Source organism: Ochotona princeps, chromosome 19 (genome assembly GCF_030435755.1).
Source record: "Ochotona princeps isolate mOchPri1 chromosome 19, mOchPri1.hap1, whole genome shotgun sequence".
Taxonomy (NCBI): domain Eukaryota; kingdom Metazoa; phylum Chordata; class Mammalia; order Lagomorpha; family Ochotonidae; genus Ochotona; species Ochotona princeps.
The window spans coordinates 37,015,191-37,033,360 of record NC_080850.1 but is presented as its reverse complement, the minus strand read 5'-3'; the positions used below and the strand labels follow the sequence as shown (position 1 = coordinate 37,033,360).

The 18,170-nt window shown below is 44.9% G+C and overlaps 1 protein-coding gene across 3 annotated transcripts in view; it reads right to left on the bottom strand.

Annotated features, from left to right (window-relative positions):
• Positions 1–6,183: 6,183 nt before the first annotated feature.
• P4HA2 (prolyl 4-hydroxylase subunit alpha 2) overlaps positions 6,184–18,170 on the bottom strand; it is a 34,498-nt gene continuing 22,511 nt past the window's right edge. Inside the window, exons 8-15 of one of the 3 annotated variants that reach the window (XM_058677555.1) lie at positions 17,725–17,795; positions 17,387–17,486; positions 11,168–11,221; positions 10,476–10,535; positions 10,360–10,425; positions 8,701–8,769; positions 8,290–8,386; positions 6,184–6,671 (exon numbers count right to left, since the gene is read on the bottom strand). In XM_058677555.1, the coding sequence (XP_058533538.1) occupies positions 6,601–6,671; positions 8,290–8,386; positions 8,701–8,769; positions 10,360–10,425; positions 10,476–10,535; positions 11,168–11,221; positions 17,387–17,486; positions 17,725–17,795 (588 nt within the window). In that variant the 3' untranslated portion in view covers positions 6,184–6,600. The remainder of the gene's footprint in view (positions 6,672–8,289; positions 8,387–8,700; positions 8,770–10,359; positions 10,426–10,475; positions 10,536–11,167; positions 11,222–17,386; positions 17,487–17,724; positions 17,796–18,170) is intronic. The other 2 variants (XM_058677554.1, XM_058677553.1) reach the window with 2 other exon arrangements.

The window sequence follows — 18,170 nt, the reverse complement described above, 5'->3', positions numbered from 1 at the left end:
ACAGTAAAACATGGGCAATGAAGACAAAACTTACACTGTAGTTTATCAAACTCCTAAATAGGATGGGTGGAAAAGTTAGTCGTTCAGCCTGTTTACTCTGTTTACCTAAGACATTTGCTGAACTCTGGAGCTGTGGAGAATGGAAGGCTAAAATTTTCGAAAAATTCAAAATCTCTGAAAAGAGGGATGACTTTTTCAGGCAGGGTGTAGGTATTAAGGATATAAGAATTAGAGTTGAGCTGCCCAACGCTATGGCTCAGTGGCTTGATCCTTACCTTGCATGTGCCAAGATCCCATATGGGCACTGGTTTGTGTCTCAGCTGCTCCACTTCCCATCCAGCTCCATGCTTGTGGCCTGGAAAGTTATAAAGGATGGCCCAAAGCCTTGGGACTCTGAACCCTAGCACAGCAGACCCAGAGGAGGCTCCTGGCTTCAGATCAACTTAGCTGTGGCCATTGCGGCCAGCTGGGAAGTGAATCAGCAAACAGAAGATATTTCTGTCTCTCCTTCTCTTTGTAAATCTGCCTTTTCAGTAAAAATAAATAAAATCTTTAAAAAAGGAGGGGGGAATTAGAATTGAGTAACTTCCAATGAGAACAGACCCATCAGACACTCTAGGTTCTCAATCAGAAATTGAATATCTCTAGATTACAGCCTATATGAGCGGAACAAACAGATGAAGGTAGAGTCTTTAAAAGCAGCAATCCAGCCTCAGTTGGGTCAGTTGTCAGCTCAGGCTCTGACTAGATTAAAGTGACCAGTCTCCATTCTGCCTAGCAGTAGAAAGCATCAGCCCTTTGTGTAGGAGGTTTTAACCACCCAGAGCCTCTACAGCTTGTCCTAAGAAACATTCAGCATTGTTTAAAGATGCGACGCACACCAACAGAGTGGACTAAGTGGCCAGAAACCAAGGCAGGGTGGGGTGAGATACAGAACCACAGGAAATCTAAATCATGGGGTCATCAGATAAGAACTTTCAAGTAACTGAGTCACTGGTCCAAGAAAAACAGAAACAAGATAAATTTCCACCCCCACCACACACACACACACACACACACACACAAAATGAATCGGAAAAGCCAAAAGAAATGAATGGGTGGGTATTTCTGGAGGTGAAAAAATGTAAGAACCGAAATTAAGAAACTGATAGATTTAGCAAAAGACAAATGAACTGCAAATCATCAGTGAAAATGTACCTGATCTGAAGCCTAAAGAATAAAAAGGATAGGATATACAAAAGAGGACGGGAGCTACCTGAAACACAGTGACATGTTCCAACACTACGATTACTAGAGTCTCTGAGAAGAGAGGACGAAAATGGAACATAAAGAATAACTGAAAAAAATTTAAAAATTTTTCAAAATTAATTTAACAGGTCACTCTAGCAAGTCAAGAAACCCTGTAAACACAAGCAGGAAAATAACAAAAAAATAAATCTACTCTAGGAATTAGTAAAACCATTGAAAACCAAATAAAGAAAAATCTTCAAAGCAGTCAGTAGGGGGCAGAAGGATACAAAGCCTTCAGAACAGCCAGCTTTTTAATAGAATTGATACAACTTTCTTGATAAATTCTTGTGATGTGATTCATTAATCGATCATCCATAAGAGATAGATTGGTGTAAACACCTGAGATTGTTAATGTCCCTTTTTTTAGTTTTTACTGTAATTTCTTTAGCACCACATGAGTCACGGGGTCACAGGCTGGCATCTATTCCTACATAAAGGTTCTTGATACTCTTTTTCACCACTTTAGCGACTCATTGGTATTTTTTGTTGCATGTTCATTAACTTTATGTTGATGAAAGTTTAATATTTTTCTCCCCGTTGTAGATTGTGAATACTGGCTCTGTACTTAAGGGGATGCATAATGGAAGTGTAGAGGAAACTGATAGTTCAAATGTGGAGACAGAGAGCAGTATGCCCCTAAGCATACAAGACAAGGATGGACTCCCAGTGAAATGGCTAAAGATGTCCTGACAGCAGGATGCTGGACCCTCTGACATGGTCCATGGCTACACTGTCAGGAGACACTTCAATGGACTTACGAATGTTCATGAAAGATACCCATTGTAAAACTAGAGGGGAAATCAGTGGGGAGGAGAGGGAACCTGGAGAGGGGGATGGGAAATCACAGTGCCTATGAAACAGTGTCATAAAACAAAACAGAAGTATTATATATATATGATACAAGCCATGTATATTATACAAGCACCCCCCCAAAATAACACCCCAACAACAACAACAAAAAAAAACCTGTATCTTATCTTTAAATTCCTTAAGGAAAATGTCCTAGATGTATATAGTAACAGAATTAGTAAACTACAGGGTAGCTGTATATAACATAAGTATAAAAAATATGGAAGATGGGTTAAAAGGCAAGAAAAAGAGCATTATATGGACTTACATTTAATCAGTTTCAGAAGGAGCACAGACAATACTAAACAAGAAAATGGTTTAATACTTTCCCAACTGTAAATATTCAAGAAGCTCAGAAATCCTTAAACAGGAATCCTAAAAAAAAAGGGGGGGTGGCCTGGCACAGTAGCCTAGTGGCTAACATCCTTGCTTGCACTCACCAGCATCCCATATGGGTGCCATTTCATGTCCTGGCTGCCCCCACTTCCCATCCAGCTCCCTCTTGGGGCCTTGGGACCCTGTACCCAGGTTGGAGACCTGGAAGAAGCTCCTGGCTTCAGATCAATTCAGCTCCAGCTGTGTGGCCACCTGGGAAAAGAACCAGGAAACGAAGATCTTTCTTTCTCCATAAATCTGCCTTTCTAATAAATAAATAAATCTTTAAATATGTGCCCCTCATTTTCTGTTCTCAGCTGAAGCTCATCCATTTTCGACTCTTACAGAGCCATGACTCCATAAACTACATTTCCCAGATTTCCTTACCAGCTTACTTCCTTTTAGGCTCTGCTGACAGAAGCCACTAGAGGGAGATTAGATATGACTGCAGAGAGATAGCAGCTACTTTACAACCAGTACTTTCTCAGATGAAAACCATTTTCACATGTTAAGTCTGGGATTTAGTAGTTATTGATTACTTACAGATAGCATAAGCCTACCTGATCATACAAAATGTGCAAAAAAATTTAAATATAGGCCCTTACACTTCATATTATCTATTGCATGGTTTTTAGAAAACAGGAAACATCTTAATGATCTTGGGGTACAGCAAAACATCTTAAGTAAGATATGAAAAGCGGGTCCGGTGGCATGGCCTAGCGGCTAAAGTCCTCACCTTGAACGCACCAGGATTCCATGTGGGCGCCGGTTCTAATCCCGGCAGCTCCACTTCCCATTCAGCTCCCTGCTTGTGGCCTGGAAAAGCAGTAGAGGATGGCCCAAAGCTTTGGGACCCTGCACCCGCGTGGGAGACCTGGAGGAGGTTCCTGGTTCCTGGCATCAGATCGGCGCGCACTGGCCGCTGTGGCTCACTTGGGGAGTGAATCATCGGATGGAAGATCTTCCTCTCTGTCTCTCCTCCTCTCTGTATATCTGACTTTGTAATAAAATAAATAAATCTTAAAAAAAGATAAGAAAAGCATCTGTAATAAAGGAAAAGCTTGGGAAAATTGTCAGAGCAGGAAGTCCCATTATCAAGAGAGCTGGGGGCCAGTACTGTGATATGCAACAGGTTAAGTTACCACTTGCAACATAGCAATCCATATGGGAGCACCAGTTTTGAGTCCTGGACCTATGTTTTTGATCTAACTTCCTGTTAATGTACCTGGGACAGTAGCATAAGAAGGCCCAAGTACTTGGGGCCTTACCACTCATGTGGGAGATCAGAATAGAGTCCCTGGTTCCTAGATTTGGCCTGGGTGTGACTGACAGAATGGGAGCTGTGACTTCCAGCTTGTGGCCCTAAACTTGCTGCTCAGTTGTCTTGAGTCTGACCCTCCACCTGGTGGATCCTTTTCACTGACCAGCTGGCTTTCTATTTGGTGGCTATGACTGTGTTCCCCATGTCACCTTGATGGCTCTGAGTTGTTGGCACTATTACACAAAACATAGCAAACTTGTCATAGAACATGACCTAAAACATTGTTCAACTCTTTTTAAAAAAAATTTTTATTTATTTTTATTGCAAAGTCAGATATACAGAGAGGAGGAGAGACAGAGAGGAAGATCTTCCATCCGATGATTCACTCCCCAAACAGCCACAATGGCCGAGGCTGAGCCAATCCCAAACCAGGAGCCAGGAGCCTCTTCCAGGTCTCCCACACGGGTGCAGGGTTGCAAGGCTTTGAGCCATCCTCAACTGCTTTCCCAGGCCACAAGCAGGGAGCTGGATGGGAAGTGGGGCCACCAGTATTAGAACTGGCGCCCATATGGGATCCTGGCACATTCAAGGCAAAGACTTTAGTTGCTAGGCTACCGCGCGGCACCCTCAACTCCCTTTTCTTTCCACCCTTCAAAGAGGTACTTCAAGTTTTCTTTCATGCACACTTTGGGATTTTCTTCATCTCTGCACAGGAATCAGCAACTAAGATGGCCCAGTCTCTACAACCAGACTACATGTCTATATGATTTTCCCTGAGACTGGAGACCAGGAGCAGCAGTCTAGTTGGGGAGCTTGACTGTTACTATACCACTTGTGATGGATATTTCTGCTTCCTAATATTATCCCTACCAGGAATGCATGTTTATGTGCGCTGGAGTCATCCATCAAAATGGCTGGGGCAGCATTATTCATAATTTACAAGGCACTAAAGCCAACTCCTATCAACAGGAATCTCAAAAACATTAGTAGAAAAAAATGAAATCTTATTTTGGTATAAGAAAAAAGTTTTAAAGATTTATTTATTTGAAAGGCACACAGAGAGACACTTCTACCTCTGATTAATTCACCAAATGGCCACAAAGGCCATGGCTGTGCCAAACCAAAACCAGCAGCCCAGAACTCCAACTGGATTTTCCAAATGGATAGCAGGGTTCTAAGCATCTTTTCCTGCTTTCCCAGGCACATAGCAGGGAGTTGGGTTGGGAGTGAAGGAGGCACGACTAAAATCAGCACTCAAATGGTGCTGACGTAGCAAGTGGCAGCTTAATCCACTGAGCCACAATGCAGGTTCTAGTGCAAGAAATTTTGAAAACAATGTATACTTTTAATCAGAAAATGTATTTCCCATGGCATTTTAAAATCTCTCTCACAGTCATGGATTTCAAATTTCTTTGTACCAAAATAAGTATCTTTTAAAACTTCTTCAAAAGATTTTTAAAATTTTACCTGAAAGTCAGAATTATAGAGAAAGAGAAGAGGAAGTACTTCCTATATACCCTAAAGAAATGTATATTTAAGGCCCAGCATGATGGCCTAGTTGGCTAATCCTCCCTTTGCAAAGCACTGGAATTCCATATGGATACTCTGTCCCAGCTGCTCTACTTCCCATCCAGCACCCTGCTTGTGGCCTGGGAAAGCAATAGAGGATGGCCCAAAGCCTAGAGACCTTGCACCTGCATGGGAGACGCGGAAGAGCTCCTGGCTCCTGGCTTCATATCGGCTCAGCCTCGGCCATTGTGGTCATCTGGGGAGTGAATCAATGGTTGGAAGATCTCTTTCTGTCTCTTGTAAATTTGCCTTTCCAATAAAAATAAACAAATGTTAAAAAAAAAAAAAAAAAGCATGTTTATATGCACCAGGAAACATGGGAGGCAGGTATCTAATTACCTGAGCTGTCAACTGCTGCCTTCCAGGGTTCGCATTAGCAAAAAGCTGAAATGACAAGCAAAGACCAAGATTTGAATCCAAGCACTCTAATATAGGATATATTTCCAAGTGATATCTTAACCACGACATCAAGAGTCCACGCCACATGCCTATCTTTACATTCCATTTTTTATAAACTTTTTGAAGTGTTCTTATGTATTTTTAAATGTTAAAATAAGGATGTTCAGATTATAACAGCATCACACTCATAAGTATACATCTTTATGTTCTCTAGGAGTCAAGGAGAGATGATTTGTTCTACTTTTTAGAAAAACAAAACAAACAAAACACACCAAAGCTTGGAGAAAACACATATGGTAAAACCAGGTCTAGACCGCAAAGCCAGGCTTCTGCCACTAATTCGTTATCCAGAGTCTACTAACACAAGGCAAAGCATACAAAATGACAGGCTTTGTAAAAGCTCCCCATCAAAAAAGAATAAAACACAACAAATAAGGCTCTTTAAGGCTTCTGGCAGGGATAATTTATTATTATTTTTTCCTGTTAAAGCCACAACTGATAGAAATGTCTTAATAACAAACATGTAAACAAGGTATCAGAACTTTGGTTCACCGAAATATCTCACACCTAGAACATCTGAGGTACAAAGGCACCTTGCTTGGCGCTAGACAGTGACTCTGCTGCAGCCACTCTGACCCTACACTCGGGGCCAGGGATGGCACAGTCTGACCACAGAGGTTGGGGACCAGGACACCAGGACCCATCCCAGCACACTCTCCCAAGTCCCGACTCCAGACAAATGTTCACTCTTCCAAAGACCCGCCTGATAGAATCTGGAACATATGAAGGTGTCTGTCTCACTGAACTTGGAGTTCAAATGGGCTGTGGGGCCAGGAAGGGCGGGGCAGAAAAGCACGTCAGTCCACTTCTGTCGATCCGCAAGGTCTCAAGAACTCCTGTCCTCGTTCATGGAACCACTTGTTGGAGACTGTGAACACAAAGCAAGTATATTATCATCCTACTCCTAAGTTCAGTAGCCAAAGGTTACTTCATGATTATTCCTGCACAGTATCCTGGGACTCAGACTCCAGGAAGACATGGTCTCAGGTCTCAAGTTGCTCATGTGCTATTGAGGAAGACCCATGCCAGTGATCCAAGATATGCGTATGAAGGCTGTCATGGGAACAGAGCCAATGGGACATCAAACCATGTGAGGGAAGAAGAGAACTCAGGGCTGGAATAGGAAGCTGAACACAAGTTATCTGAGAGAAGCTGGACATACCAACACAGCTAACATACCAACAGGAGTCCCAGCAAGTGGGAGAAGGATGGGAATGTCATCAAGTGGGAACTGGCTTGGTATGTGTCAGGTACCTTAGGAAATCTCTGTTACTGGGAGGCGGCAGGGAAAACTGAGAGGAGTGAGAAAGCCTGCTAGCGTTGTGGATGGCTAGCATGTCCAATCTACGGGCTGTGGGCCCCAGAGCAGCAGAGCTAGTACCAGCATTGTATTATCTAAGCTGTGTCTCCAATATCAGGGATCAGGATTCTGCTCCTCTTCCTTATAATGAGTAGGAATAATTTTATTGTACTACTGAAGTCATACAGTTTTTTACAGTAAACTTAGTTGAACAAATCAAACTATCTACAATTTCATAATAATAAACAGCAAACTCTTAAACCATTCTCTCCAATATTCAATCCTCATTTGCAGAGGATAGTCAACGTTCACTATTTCTTTTGGCATTTAACTTCAGTTTTCTAAATAACATGCTTCCAGGATTATTTCATGATTTCCAATTTTGAACTTATTTTCTTCTACCTATAAACGCTTATTTCTCCCCACCTATCTTCCAAAGATCATCACACTACAAAATTTAAAATTAAGATGTGAAACTTTGACATCATCTTGAGCCACATAATAGATTATACTTTACATTTCCTTTCTTGCAGTTTTTCCCCTGAAGTCAGCAACTACTTCCTTCTCTTTTTCCCTTACTCCAAATGTTCTGTAAACCTATCCCTCAAACTCTCTAACAGGGCTACAAAATCATCTTTGCGATCGTTCCTTTCACGTCCCAGTTCAAGCCTTTTCATGGCTCATGACCATTGCTCCCAGGACAGGGCTCAAACATCAGTCTCCACCATTTGGTCCCAGCTCCATTTTCCTGGCCCTTTTACAAAGGCCTCCCATTTTTCATGTGCCAATGAGAGCAGCTCCCTTTGAGCCTGTGCCTAGTTCCAGTAGGGCTTGTTTTTCTGGGACTCTCTTTCCATTCCTGCTGCTAGACCCCAGCTGCTCCCACAGAGCCCATGTTAGAGCCTGTTTCTTTGGAGAACCATCCTGGACCAACAGTGGGTGGGTGCCTGTTCTTCCCCAGGGTCCTTCCCTCTCTGGGCAGCTCTCAGAGTGTTCCAAACCAGCTCTCCTGGCATAGGATCAGCTGAGTAGTCAGCAACATGACCAGATAGTACCACCTACCAGATGGCAGGAAAAACTTTTTTAAAATGTGGCAGTTGCTGTCTCCCAGCTCAGTTTCTAAGGCAGACAATCAAAGACCACAGTGAGCACACCAACGCCAACAGTACCCCTATAAGCCACTCACCCCACTTGCAGCCCACAAGCACAGGGCAGGCAGCATGTCTTGTTCGGTAGTCACCTTCCCCACTCCGCAAAAGATTGTACCAGAATACAGATGTGCCCTGGGAAAACACAGCCTTGTCAGGAAAAACTCTCAGAGACTGGGATCTGGGACCCAACCTCAAGCCAAAACCCTCACTTTCCTTCATACTGGGGGATGTGGCTCTGGAATTCTCCTAAGAGGACCGCCTGCTCCAGAAGGGATTTCCCTCTCCCTCTCTGACTCCACAGAGAAGTTAAGGCCACAAAGTCAAAGCTCAGATTTGGAATCAGCTAAGGCATTCCACAGTGATAGGTAAGCCTGCCACAGAAAGGGACTGGGGGGACAACATCTAAGCATGGCTTCAATGTACAACCCACAAGAATTAGAACTTACCTTCTTAGGCCAAATTGCAGCCCCCAGATCAGGGAAGACAGTGGCACCACCAGCTTCTACATCACTCATCTGGGAACACAAGGCACAGAACTTGCCCCTCTATTCAGGGCTCTCAGGCCAACTCAATCACAAAGGATGTGATGAGGTGTGCGGATCACCCTGCTCTGAGCACATGCGGTGCTGTTTGGAGGCTCTGCTCCACGATCAGCCCTACCTACGTGTATGGGTCACCGGGACAGTCTCCATGCCATGAGACTCAAGAGCAGGGGCCCACAGGTATACTCCCCCCCACAGCACCTGCCTTGACACACATCCAAAGCACTTCTTGCTCATCTGGCTCACTTACTTCCCGTCTTTGCCCACAGTATAAACAAAACATGCAGTAAATGAGAAAGAAGAAAACCTCTGCTGCCCTCCCATCACCCTGGGAGTTGACCCCAGACTCTTCTAGGACCCTAAGGCCCTCTCAGTATCATTTGCTTCTCTCTCCAGACATGACCATCTGTTTCTATTTTTTCAACATCCTAAGCTCTTTTTCTCTTCCAGGCCAATACATTCTCTTCTCTGCCAGAAACCACATTACAACAGCTAATTTCCACCCTAACTTCATGCCTCACCCGGCATGTTACTTCCCAGTGGAGGGAGGCCTTCTCTGAATCCCAGCCTCAGCTACTTCTCCACAGCAATGTCACCATGGTAACTAAACAACGGTCTCTATATTAAGTCCTTATATTAGACCTCAAGCACCATGAGAGAAACCACAGATGTTCTTTTCATCAGTATGACTCCTTCTGGCTGTGCGCATGCATGCATACACATATACAGTTAAAAACTTAAAAGCAAAGAATGAATATGAGCTTCAGCCTTTAAGTTATTCACTAGCCTCTGCACCTCATTAGAGCTAAGCTAAGGGGAGAAGAAATTGTGTCTCTGGATGGAGCGAAGGCAGCAGGTGGGAAGCAGCCCATCAAGTCCAGCTAAGAGCACACCTCACAGCTCCCTACTTGTTATGCTCCCAAGAAGGGAACCTTCCAGGGCATCCACCCCAAAAGTCCAGATCAGCACTGGGCTTACTGGAAAGGAGCAAGAATACAGTGCAGTGTGGATGAACTTAAAGGGCATTATGCCAAGTGAAATCAGCCAGCCACAGACAGACAGAAATTCCTAGAGCAGTCAAAATCATACGAGACAGAAAACGGAATGGTGGTTTTCAAGGACTAGGGGAAGTGAATCTGGAATTAGTGTTCTATGGGTGTCAAGTTTCAGTTTTACAAGGCAAAAAGAGTTTCAGAGCCACATGGTAGTGAGGGTTGCACATTACGAAGTATTTATTACCACTGACCTGTATTCTTAAGATGGTTACAATGGTATGTTTTATTTTATGTGTATTTTACCATAATCTAAAAAAAAAATCCTGATAAAATAAAAAACAGAGCCAGGGATATAAAAGTCCTGGCAGTGGTCTGAACCACACATTTGAGAATGAAAGCCAGCTCTCAACTCTAGCCACAAAGATGTGTGGACCAGAGGGACCTGGAAACTAAACAATGGTCTCTTCATTTTTCCAGTGGCTGGTGGGTCAGTCCTGACTCGGGACAGGGGGCAGGAGATTGGACTAGTCTCTCCTCAGGGCCCATCAGCTGCATACATCATACTCACGTAGTTTAAGAATGTGGCCACACGATTCCCAGTCCCTAAACGCTTGAAAGCATCTCGTTCATTGTTCTATAAAATTAAGTGAAGAGTGAACAGGTGGGCCTGGACCCAATACTTACATAGTTAAGAAATGTCGCTAACCTATTCCCCTCCGTTTTGAGTCCGCTGTCAAAAGGTCGCTGCAATAGACAACAACTTTCACCCAGGTTTGCAACTGACTTCACCCACCACCCACAGAACTGAGGCCAGAAAGGTATAAGCAAGGTAATTAATGTGCTTGCCACAACACAGCAGGGGGTGAGGGCCAAGGCTGTGAAGGGAAGTGGCCAGGATGCTGGGAGATTCGGGGTGAGGGGAAAGAATGAGGTAAGAATAATCTTCACAAAGACCTATTAAGAGTTTCTGCTTTAGAATCAGGGCAGATACGTTGTCGGAAAACACCTCCATAACAGCATGATGGACTTATGACTGTTCATGAAGAACATCCATTGCAAAACTAGAAGGGAAATCAATGGTTGGGGGAGGGACCCTGGGTGAGTCTCGGTAAACCCAAAGCCTATAGAACTGTATCATAAAACAAAATAAAATATTTTCAAATGTGAAAAATTAAAAAAAAAAATCAGGGCAGAGATGGCAGGGTTCGAGCAAGCGAATCAACCAGTTCTGCTGGATTCCACAGGCCGATGGTTCCAGATTTAGCTTCACCAATAACAGAGACTTTGCCCAGGTGAAGTGGACAGGAAGGGGGCCTGATTGTAGAAGTGGAGGTGCTCCTATGAGTTGGTGCCTTGCACCTGTGATTGGGGCTTACCCTAGAGAAGTCGAAGTGTGGCTCATACTGTCCTCCCATTCCATAATTCGCAACCTGGTGGAAAATAACAGCAAGAACCTTGTCAGCAAAAAAATCAGCCCTGGAGCAGCTCACTTCTCCAGAGATGCCAACTCTTGGGACCCCCAAAAGCAACCAGGACCCCCAAAAGCCATCTCTAAGGTACAGGCAGCTGTACTTGCACAGGTAAAACAAACGTTGCAACCTTATCTACAGCTGTACCCAAGAGGAGGGCTTAGCACAGATGTGGTTTCCCAAACAGAACATGACCGGTGAAGCTACAGATGGCCACTATGGAGAAGCTCCAGCCCCTTGAGGATACTCAGATTGCAACACAGGGAACCCTTCCTGAGTCCAGTCCTGGCCTGGGTTGTGTCGTTGGAAGACAATGGGAAGGTGACCTAGAGGAAGGCCAATGACAAACTCCACACAGAGGAACTTTGGAAACATTGATTTTGGAGTCATTGTGACTGGCACTGCTCCTGTCACCTCTGCCACTGTCCACTACTGTCTGAGGCAAACTGAGTGGGCACACACATCCCAGTTCTGCCAGTGATCCACTGCAGAGAGCACGGCTGCAGTCAGGTGAAGGTGCAGAATACAGGCAACCACTGCCAGATGCCCAAGAATTGCTGTACAACTTCAGCATGCCAAGCTTGAGTCTGGCTTTGCATTCGGACTTGAACCATCACAGCCTCATACCTATCAAACATTGAAAATGCCTCCATGAACAACTTCTTAGCACAATGTCAGAGTCTAATTCAGCTGAATGAGAAAAGGTTCGATACAAAGTAAAGATCTCGTAAAGACCCCAGCAGCAGGCCTCTCTCTAGGTTGCCTTGTACCTAAGCAAGTGTTACACTGCTGAGAGAAAAGCAGCCAAAAGCTGGCAGGCATTCTGGGCCTGATTGATGCCAAATTTGTGTTAACTATACCAGTCTGCCCACATAGTTGCCTATTTTATTTATTAAGAAAGAGAGAGAGAGAGAGAGAGAGAGAGAGAGAGAGAGTATGGGAAGGCAAGGAACACCAGACCTGGACACTCCACCCCAGCCCCAAGGTGAAGGAGTTGCAAACTGCCTGGGGAAGGGGGTCTGGGGATGTGCTGGAGAGGGAACAGCTGAGGACATGTTTGGCAAGGCAGAGATGACTTCTGGGGACTTCATAGATCAGGCCATTGCACTCACACTTAGGTTAGAGAGCTGAAGTGGGGTGCTTTAGAGTGGGGAACTACAGGGCATGTTTAGGTCAGGCCAAGGCACTCACACACATGGGAGACCTAGGCTTCGCTAAGTAGCATCACCCACTGCCCAATGGCACATGCAAAAGCTGGGGCTGGGGGATGTGCCTGGCTGGGCTAGACCAGAGTACCATTTAGAATGTGCAAGATCTAGGGCTGGGAGTGGGTCTAGTAGGGAACTATGGGCACTCCCCTGCTGAGCTGCAGTTCCTGCTGGTGAGCATGAGAGCCGAAACTCGGGGTGAGCCAGGCTGGTCAAGGTGGCAGCACCCATCGGCATGAGTGTGGGCCAGGTCTGGGATTGGATCAGGTTGAGCTAAGCTGTAGCACCCATGGGTATACACAAGAGTCAAATGGGATACAAAATGAACCAGGCTAGGCTACAGTACATACCAGCACATACAAAAACTGGGGCTAGGGGTAGGGAGCCTGGTGGAAGTTACTGGGATTTACCCCAACTAGGCCATGGCATCCACTGGTGTGCATGAGGACCTAGGCTATGGCAGGCTGGGCTGAGCTAGGCCACAACATACATCATCTGCATGAGAGATGGGGCTGAAGCAGAACTGACCAGGCAGTTGCATCCACTGGCATGTGCATTGGTTGGTACAGGTGACAGACCAAACTTAACCCTGCAATGGCTGGCACACACCAGAGTCAAGTCTGTGGCCACCCCAGGTGAACTTTCTTGGGGAACTCCCCAACTAGACTTCTGGGCTCAAACCCTGGCCACTGGGAAAAATCACAATGGATGTGGTCCAAATTTGGAGTACATGTATTAGGACTGGGCCTTCTTGGTTGCTGATACCTGTGCAGTGGACAGCTTGTCCAGATACACATGGGTGACATGACAGCCAGATCATCTAGGCCAGCAGCAGGCATCAGCGGCCTTGTCAAAGGCTCAAAAGCAGAATAAAACCTCTCCTGTCCAAGTTTCTGAGTCTGGGATGCACCTAGACTTGGTCAGCCAATAGACCTTGGAAAGATATTCTCAAGACTGGTGCAATGAAGCTGATGATGTCTCAGAATTATCAAAACCATTAAGTAACACCTTTAGAACACTCTTCCTCATATGAGGATCTCCAAGACATCATCCAAAGACCATCCCCTAGCCCCAGGTGCTGATGCAGTTTGACAGCAGGGAGTGACACCTCCTATGTTCTCCCCAATCCTTTCTTCCCCCCACCCCCACCAAACACAGGAGAGGAAAAAAAGACCGAAGCATTTGTGCCACCAACCTTCCTCCATAACTTGACCCTCCTCCCCACCCTAATTGGAGGCCCAAATAGCACAAATCACAGCAATGTAAATAATATTTAAAATAAAATTAAAAATTTTAAAAAGAATCTCTTCAAGAATTCTGATGGATTGAGTAAGATTACCAATGTCTATGTGGGAACAGCTAGCTACTGTGTCTTCCTGAATCCCTCAAACTTTTGGGGCTCAGCCACTAGTTCTCAGAAAATTGGCAATTTTTGTATATCTACTATTGGGAACTCCAAGAATCGGGAAAATGATGAATAAGAATTAAGACCTTTGGACACATGGGAGAGAAGGGGAGTATAAGCTTTGTAAGAGAGGAAATTCTATGGAAATCCTATTGCTGAAGTACAATGTTTGTCAAATGGAACTGTATTCAGACAGCATGATTTTCAGTGGCTACACAAAAAGTCATTCAGTGAAAAATCAATTGTGAAAATATGCTATAATCTACTTCTCTGTGCTTAAAAGTTCCTGCACCAAAAATACCTGGATATCCTATTAACAATAGCAGGACTGACTGGTTCAGCAGGTGGTCCTACTTACAACTGCAGGTGTACCTCAGGCTAGCAGAGATGGAACAGTTGGCAAAGTGGTATTACAGATGCTTTTTTACAAATATACCACTGCTTGTGATGCCAGTATTCTGTATCCGAGTGCAAGTTCAAACACAAGCAATTCCACTCTGATCTAACTCCTTGCTTATGCTCCTGGAAAAACAAAGGAAGATGACCCACATACTTGGTCCCTGCCACACAGGTGGGAGACTCAGATGGCCCTCTGGTTCCTGGCTTTGGCCTGATCCAATCCTGGCTGTTGCACATATTTGGGGAGTGAATTAGCAGATGTAAGAGTGCTCTCTATTTCTCTCTTTCTCTCTCTCTCTCTCTCTCTCTCTCTCTCTCTCTCTCTCTCTCTCTCCCTCCCTCCCTCTCACTCCCTTTCTCTCTCTCTCTCTGTCACTCCACCTTTCAAATAAATCTTTACATGGAAAAAACTTTAGACAGGACTGTAATTAGTGCACCAAGGCACTCAAGGGGAATTGAGTCACTGCTTGCTGCATGATACAACTGTACCTTACAATATTGCCACTTTTGGAATGAGCCTTACCTTTCATGTCCCAAGCAGTGAAAAGGGTTATACTGCTATAACTGGCTTGTCTTTTTTGGGGGAGGATTACATATGACCATGGTGCTGAAGCCACTGTAACCACACTCTTAAACACTGTCCTAAATAAGGACAAAAGTTATGTAAACCTCTGGATTTGCAGCAATTTGATTTATCACATCAGCACACTAGTGTCCTTGGACTCACACACTTAATAACAAGCCAAATGTTCATTAATCCTGATTTGTACAAGAAGGCATTCCTTTTTAACAAATACACCACTTTGATCTCCAGACATGTTGCTGCCACAAGTGCAGTGTCTAGGGGCCAGCACTGTGACACAATGAATTAAGCTACCGCTGGCAATATCAGCATCTATATGGGAGCAGGTTTGAGTTCTAACTGCTCCATTTCCAACCTAGCTACCTGCTAATGGCCTAAGGAAACAGAGGAAGCTGTCCCAAGTCCTTGAGCCCTGGAAACCATGTGGAAGACTTAAATGACACTTCTGGCTCCTGGGTCCCATCTGTTATAGCAGATGGGGAGTAAACCAACAGATGTTAAACTTTGTCTTTCTCTGTCTCTCCTCTCCCTCTCTCTTCGCACCCCAACTCTGTCTTCCAAACAAATTAAATAGATCTCAAAAAAAAAAAAAAAGTCCAGTGTCTGTGCCTTACACACAGGCATTTAACACCAATGCCAGGATGAAGGCAAAAAAAAAAAAAAAAATCCACATGTTTTCTTATGGGTTAGAAATTACTTCTGGCAAAGCTGGGACATTGTTGAACCAGAAAACTTACATCATGAGAATCCTGGATATGCAATATCCCTTCCTCTATCAGACAGGCTTTCATCTAAATTTACCATAAGCTTCCATAATTCCCCTTTTCCCAAATGGTCCACAGCAAATACATCCACTGCAGTTGAGTGTTGACAGGTAGCACGAGCAGCAGCTCCTTCCCAGTAACCTGAAGGTTGCTGCTGGTGGTACCGAGGCATTTCTCCCACCACAAGCAGTACGGGTGGAGAGCTGAAATGCAGGGTCATCTTCCCCAGATCATGCAGGTTCATAATACATTCAACACTGCTAGTTGGCAACAGATACACCAACATAGTTCCCTAAGAAAGAATGCAAAGGAACTTGGGATCTCAGCCCTTCAACTGCTGCAGTTTGGATCTTCCAGAATAGTCTTGACCCTAAGAGCCCTTCCCCTGAGAGTTCTGGCATCCAGACTCCAGTCAACTGAGTTATAAGCAGGGTTAAGCATGCAGGTAGAAAACAGGACAGCTGGGAAGCTAGCCAGGACAGCCTGCAAGGCATAGGTCCCATCAACCCAGCCCAGTGGGCTAGACTTTAAAATCAGCCAGCCAAACAGATTATTGTCCTTGATTAGAGCTATGAGAATCCTAACACTGGCTCTGACATGGAGGAAGCCACGACAGATGTTTCTAAAGAGTGAAAGCAAAGCAAAACAAAACAAACACCAAATAAACTTTGTTTCAACAAAATATGAACCAAGATAATGCCAACAGGGATACATCTGGTACATCAAGAGCTCCTATCACTTGTGGAATGGTGGTTCCCACACGAGGTAAGTGGCAGATACAGTGAGTCTTCTATCTGTATACTTGTTACAGAACGTATTCAGAAACTAGAGAATACTAAGCTAAGTTGAGCTGAAAAAACACAAATTGCATGAAATATTTACACGACCACTTGCAAGGTAATCACCATATTTTTTGAAAACTGGTGGACATCACACAAATCTATAATGACCTTCAAGACCGGCTTTCCAACTGTTGCTGCAGCGAAAGAAAAACACTGAGTGCTGGCTGATTTGCTTAGAGGTCTCCAAGGAAAAGCTCAAAGGATCTTCTCCAAATGATCTTTCATCAATATTCTAGTAAGACATATGTTTGACAAGCCCCAAATGCCAAGCCTAAAGGTTGCTACCTTTACGTACACAGAGAGATCTAAGAGACAACATGAAGACTTTTCTGAGTGTGTCTCAGGTCATTGATTTTATCATTTAACCCAAAATTTCTGATGATTGAAAGGAAGCATAAGCCAGTGCTGATTCAAACTCAAGACTTGAGAGGAAATGTTAGTATGAAATTTTACGCCAAACCTTCCGTGTTTCCTCTCACTCATTCTTGAAGTAAACACAGGAAGCCAGGGTACTCCAACAGCAGCCTGGGAACTCCAATAATAGCAGTCCAACTTTACAGTTACTGGGTCCAGGTGCTCACCTGTCCCAGCGGCATATTGCTCAACACTGTTATCTCAAATTGTACTTGATAATGACACAGAACCATGACCTCTGAAGAGCTCTTTCAAATGTGACCCTGGAATAAGTCAGGACTTGAGCTTCCACCATCCGGACAACGCCAATGAGCCAGTTGTGCCTATCATCAATCCCCAGCTCCCAGCTTGAGTACTCCTTGCTGAACCCTGGTGAGCATGATTAATTCATCTCACAACTTGATTCCTAGCTTGATAAAGTCAGTTTATTAGGCAAGCCTCCGCAGGGCCAGTCCTAGACACCTTAAGAGACCATCAAGACAGAAATCCCCCCTTCCCAATGCCCATGTACCTGCAGCAACTCTGCCGTCTTCACTGTCAGCCCTGTGATTTGCTGCATACGGCGATTTATTCGGGCCACAACAGGGTCATCATCCTCCTCAAGCCAGGAGCTGAGCCACAAGAAGGGGACAGAGAAAAGATGAGGGAGTGAGCTGAACTCCTGTGCTCTCTCCCTGGAGTTAAGGCCAGCTTAACAGGTACACATGGTGAGTGTTACAAGCCAGGGAGGAGGTGGCAGCAGTCAGGGCAAGCCATGCCACCCTCCACTGGGTAGGCCCTGGAAAGGCTGGAGTTGGAGACTGAGCAGTCATCCTCTGGCCCCCTGCCCCACAGCACTTTTGTGCTTACCTTTTGGAAACCCTGTAGCTGGCAACAGTGAGCACGCCTGTCTTGGGATCACGAACAGTGGCTCGTGCGAGCTGGCAGGTAGAAAGAGAAAGCAGATTGATCTTTCCTTGCTTGGAAAAATTCCTTGAGAGTATTGGGACCAGATGTCCAGCCATGCTAGTGGAGAAAGAGGCTCTGCAGGCATTGGGTCTAGCCAAGGACCACGATCCTGCAGACCAGGCCAGACATCCAAGGGCTTACATTCCCACTCTGGTATCAGATCCTGGCCACTGCCTCTCCCCTAGCTCAGTTTGTGCTACTTGCAGTTATGCCTACAGAGCCTGTTCAGTCCATCCATGCAGCTGGCAGGCTCATACACCTCTTGGTCTGAGTGCAGCCTAGCTGGCTGCACCCACTACAGTCAGAAGGTGCCCTCACCCCTGCACCTCAACCTCATGTTCTTCTCT